Source organism: Monopterus albus, unplaced genomic scaffold (assembly GCF_001952655.1).
Source record: "Monopterus albus unplaced genomic scaffold, M_albus_1.0 scaffold50.1, whole genome shotgun sequence".
NCBI lineage: Eukaryota > Metazoa > Chordata > Actinopteri > Synbranchiformes > Synbranchidae > Monopterus > Monopterus albus.
In genome coordinates, this window is record NW_018127930.1 from 168,555 (window position 1) to 174,246 (window position 5,692).

General features: G+C 40.8%; 1 protein-coding gene across 3 annotated transcripts in view; it reads right to left on the reverse strand.

Moving 5' to 3' along the window:
* Positions 1-5,692, reverse strand: part of LOC109960691 (cingulin-like protein 1) — a 64,457-nt gene that overhangs the window by 11,423 nt on the left and 47,342 nt on the right. For all 3 annotated transcript variants that reach the window (XM_020600959.1, XM_020600958.1, XM_020600961.1), the window contains 5 exons: positions 3,359-3,511; positions 3,165-3,266; positions 2,795-2,853; positions 2,145-2,292; positions 1,959-2,063 (listed from right to left, as the gene is read on the reverse strand). In XM_020600959.1, coding sequence (XP_020456615.1) covers positions 1,959-2,063; positions 2,145-2,292; positions 2,795-2,853; positions 3,165-3,266; positions 3,359-3,511 — 567 coding nt within the window. The remainder of the gene's footprint in view (positions 1-1,958; positions 2,064-2,144; positions 2,293-2,794; positions 2,854-3,164; positions 3,267-3,358; positions 3,512-5,692) is intronic.

Below are 5,692 nucleotides of genomic sequence, written 5' to 3' on the forward strand. Positions count from 1 at the left end.
ATGCCAAAGAGCTTGATTTTGGTCTCATCTGACCACAACACTTTCACCCAGTCTTCCTCTGAATCAGTCAGATGTTCAGTGGCAAACTTCAAACGGGCCTGTAGATGTGCTTTCTTGAGCAGGGGGACCTTGCGGGCACAGCAGGGTTTCAGTCCTTCACGGCGTAGTGTGTTACCAACTGTTTTTTTGGTGACTATGGTCCCAGCTGCCTTGAGATCATTGACAAGTTCCTCCCAAGTAGTTCTGGGCTGATTCCTCACCGTTCTCATTATCATTGAAACTTCACGAGGTGAGATCTTGCATGGAGCTCCAGACCGAGGGAGAGTGGGAGTTAATTTATGTTTCTTCCATTTGCGAATAATCGCACCAACTGTTGTCACCTTCTACCCCAACTGCTTGGCGATGGTCTTGTAGCCCATTCCAGCCTTGTGTAGGTCCACAATCTTGTCCCTGACATCCTTGGAAAGCTCTTTGGTCTTGGCCATGGTGAAAAGTTTGGAATCTGGATTGATTGATTGCTTCTGTGGACAGGTCTCTTTTATACAGGTAACGAGCTGACACTGGGATGCCTCTCAGCTCGTTACCTGTATAAAAGAGACCTGGGAGCCAGAGATCTTGCTGACTGATAGGGGATCAAATACTTATTTCATTCATGAAAATGCAAATTAATGTATAACTTTTTTTGTAATGCATTTTTCTGGATTTTTTTTGTTATTGTTGTGTCTCTCACTGTTCACATAAACCTACCATTGAAATTGTAGACTGATCATTTCTTTGTTAGTAGGCAAACTTACAAAATCAGCTGGGGTTCAAATAATTTTTTTTCTGACTGTATATGCCCATTGATTTTAAGCTGCCAGAAAAAAGGGAGTCAGCTTTAAACACACAAATCTAAGCTATCTAAAATAAATTTCACACACTGAATTGATGCTTCCAAAAAGATATATTAAGGACAGCTGCGATGTTTTGACATCACGTCTTTATCTTGCCCATATATTGGGTACAATAGTGGGATGTGCACTCCAAAAGACACAGTTAAATTTCATTTGGTTCTTGAAATTTCTCAGCATCTCTAGAATCTCTCTTGTTGAAAAATGAAAAATGAGACAATGATATTCAACATTTTGTTTTTTAAGGAAACCTGACTGTTCTGTACTGTCGGACTTTATTACCTCCACCAGGGTGGAGGCTGTGTTTTTACTGGTAGTTATAGGTTTATCGTTTTGTTCACAGCATAATGAATGGGTTTTGATGAACATTCTTGGAGATGTATGGCTCCACAGAATAATCCATTACATTTTGATGCTGATCTAGAAAAAATCTTTGATCCAGGAAGGTTTTTTTAATGACTCTTCACCATTGTTAGGATAGGGCCTTTTTGTTTTTTGTTTCGTTTTTGCTTCTAACCCCATACAATATGCCTATAGTGCATGGTCAAAAATTGAATAATATCCACATAAGATCTACCACACATCAAATCTGATCTGGACCCAAGTAATATTCTGGGTCTGCTGATCCAGTATGTTCACATTTATAGGGCTCACAGAAAACTCACTACTGTGAGACAACAAATAATGCTACAGACTTGCAACTAAGATCAAACTGTTTTTCTTGATTAACTTTCAAACTAATAATGATATCAATGTGATTTCACATGCTAATGTACGAATAGGTTTTCATGATCAAGGAACCATAAGTCTGAACTATCATGGGAATATTGCTTTTAGGTGGAACGGCATTATGGGGAAACTCAGCACTCAGAATTTCAGGTTCCACTGTGATTTGAAGAATCACTAAGCAAGTGTTATGATCAAAAGTGTAACAGACTACAACAGAGTGCAGGCCAGGCTACAGTTACTGTCCCAAGATGTACAGTGTGTTCAGAGTCTCTGTATAGGAATATGTAGACGTCATCCATTCTAGTCTTCTATTAGCTGCTGCTGTGTAAGTGAGTGTACCTCAGCGTCCTGGATCTTGTTTCTGAGGGTCTGCTCAAGGAAGCTGAAGGCGTACTCCTGAGTGTTGGCCTCCACCATCATGTCCCTGGCCCGCTTCACTTCAATCTACACAGAACAAGGCAAGAGTCAACATGCAAACGTGTATAAATACAGTATCTTTGTATCAGTTTATCCATCCGCCTATACCTCCATTGTTCTGTAGCTCTCTCCCAAAGACTGGTGCTCTTTGTCCATTTCTATCATCTGCTCTCTCATCTTCTTCAGCTCGTTATTCAGCTGAGTATTGGTCCTCAGCAGGTCCTCGTTGTTCACCAGCAGGCTGCGCATCTCGAACCTTTACAGAGAGTCAGTTGTCACACTGCAATGTGTCAAACCTTCTAGGTATACTTGACAGAGTCAAGCCAAGGTGGAAGAGGAGTTCATGAGCAACATAAGACCAGCTGAGAACTCACTTCATTGCAGTGAAGTGTAGTGTACAGGAGGGTGGGGTCAGTACACTGTGACATCACTTGTGGGTAGATTTATAGGTATAAAAAGGCTTCACATTTCACTAGGAACAGGCCAATGTTAACTTACTCTTTAAATCGAGACTTAAGAGTATATCTGAAACCAACTTATTGCAAAAGTTTTGGCAGTAACTTTCAAAGTCTCATTTTATGATCCTCTTCTGGTTTAAGGTTTCAAATTTGTCTTGCATAGCCACACCCACTAATGATGTCAAAGTGTGCCGACCACACCCTGAGGTCAGCTAAAACAAGATTCTAGGTTGTGTAAAATATAATCAAGGGGGGAGGACAGAAAGAAAGAAAGAAAGAAAGCATAACATCATGTCTGACCTGATCTGGTTCCTCTCCTTCTCCATCTCCACACTCTCTGCCTCCAAAAACTGGTTACGCTGAAACACATATACCATGGAAAATATTTTCTTTTCTGAATAACAGCCGTTTAAAAAGTCAGAACTGAATAAAGAAGGGTGGCGAGCAAAGTAAGAAATAACGGAGAGAAAACAGACGGTTGTTGAAAATTTGGATCTGATGGGGACATCGCCAAGGTTCATGTACTAGTTCCAACATTACTTTGCCCAGACCTTCTGGACTGTCTTTCTGGCTTCCATCTGACATCTGTGGACCCTTAGTCCTAATAAACCATATTCTTACTACACAACTGCATGTGTGTGAATCCCAATATTAATCAGATGAGGTCTACCTTCCGGAGGTCATCCAGCTGTCTGGTCAGTTCCTCTATGTAGTCTTTTTTATTGGCTGCCCCCAGACTGGCAGAGCGCATGGAGTAGTGGGTGGGCACCACCTGTAGCAACATGAGGATGAAAGAATATTATATATTGTTGAAGAGATGGTAAAGTATGTGCTATCTAGATATGTACAAGTCAGTAAACGTACAGTGTTGGTGACCTCGTTCTTCCTCCTCAGCGAGTCATAGAATCGAGGGCGGGAGGTGACGGCAGGTGTAGTTAAGCCCACGGGACTGATGCTGCGATTGGTGAAACCGTACAAGTTCATCTCTGAGGCGGAAGGAGACATTCTGCCCGGAACCTGGAGATGAGGAGGGGGGTACAGAGGAGGTCAGTAACATGTAATTGTCCCTGGAAGCTCACATGTCAGTGTGAGTGGAAAAAGTGTACCGAAGCTTTTCAGATCCTCTTTAGCTTTTTCACTGATTCTTTAAGACTTGCTGGTACTGAACTTGTTTTAAATGTTACAAATGCTATTTTCCTATTTAGTATTACAAAACATGTGTTCTCCAGTGCAAATGTTTTATATATGCACTTCAAATTTTGCAGACTGTTTTAGAATAAATTATGTTTATGCAACACTATGAACATATTTAAAACTAAAACATTCTGTGCTTACAGTAAGAAAAAAACTCAAAGTAAAAGGCCAGGAAACTCGAGCAAAAATTCTGTATTCACAATCTTAAATAAAAATACTGTATTTTCAGAATCAGCTTTATTGGCAAGGTGCAACGGACACACGAGGAATTTGACTCTGGTACATTGGCTCTCAGTGTGCAAACAGAAAACCAGCATAAGGCTGTGTAATATAACAAAATAAGCAGTATTAACAGCAACATTGACAGCAACAAACAGTGCAAACAATGCAGAATAAGCAGTATAAACAGACAGTAAATGTACCAAAAAATATCACAGTCAAGGACCTCATTCTGCAGTAAAATTCCCAGTGATTAACATGTTATTATTACACCGTTCATAGTGACATATCAGTGTGTGTATATATAAAGAATATTTTAATGTTGTTGCTGTTTATGGGAGAGCTATTTGAACTACTTTGTACAGTTGGTACTCAACTCAACTCAACTTTATTTATATAGCGCTGACCAAAGTACTTAACATACAATACAAATCTAAAATCGTAACAACATAAAAATAAAAACAATAAAACATACATTTGGGTCCAATCAAGGTAAAAAGAGTCTCAGTCCTGTCTAAACGCCAATGAATACAAATAGGTCTTCAAATATGACTTAAAATTGGGAAACGAGGGGGCCTGCCTCATATAAAGAGGTAATGCATTCCACAAATTTGGACCCACCACCGCGAAAGCTCTATCCCCCCTAGTTTTCCGCCTGGCCCTCGGTGCCTCCAGAAAAAGCTGATCAGCTGATCTAAGGCACCGCGGTGGATTATACGTACGTAAAAGTTCCGTAAGATAAAAAGGAGCAAGCCCATTCAAGGATTTATAAACAAATAAAAGAATCTTAAAACGAATCCTAAAATGCACAGGAAGCCAGTGAACTCAACCTGCTGCCGCAACAAAAAGGGCTTTACCTTCACTAACTGCCTGAGATGGAAAAAAAAAACAGATTTTACGACCGCATTTATCTGACTTTCCATTGTCAAGTTGGAGTCTATTTTAACACCTAAGTCAGTGATCACCGGTCGCACATACTGCCCCAAGAACCCTAAGTCTACCGGGGGAATGTCATCAGACGTATTAGGGCCAAACACTATAATTTCGGTTTTTGCATCATTTAACTTTAAACGACTTAACGACATCCAGCCCTTAATATCAGCAAGACACGATAGAAGCGGCTGAATCGAATAGGTGTCCTTCTTACTCAATGGCATAAAAATCTGGACGTCGTCAGCATAACAATGAAGAGACACCCCATGTTTCCTAAAAATAGAACCCAGGGGAAGTAAATACAGTGAAAAAAGCAGAGGCCCCAAAATTGAGCCCTGTGGGACCCCAGATAACAAAGGGGTTGTCACAGATTCAGCATCTGCCAACCCGACAGACACCGATCTACCCGCTAAATATGACTTAAACCACGCTAGGGCAGCACCACGAATGCCCACCAAGTCGAGAATTGAAGCCGAGATATTAAAGTGTCATGGTCAACGATGTCAAAGGCGGCAGTCAAGTCCAACAGAACAAGAATCACGTATTCACCCGCATCAGTGGCCAAATAAATATCATTAACAACCTTCAATAAGGCTGACTCTGTACTATGCAGAGGTTTAAAACCAGATTGAAAACCCTCCAATAAGTTATTCTCGTCTAGGTAGGATTTCACCTGCGTATAGGCCACTTTTTCCAAAATCTTCGAAATAAAAGGCAACTATGAAATGGGCCTGACATTACTCAGTATGGATTGATCCAGACCTGGCTTCTTGAGCAGAGGCTGCAGAACTGCATGCTTGAAATTACCAGGGACAGTACCAGAGGACAAACTACTGTTAACAATATCCAAAA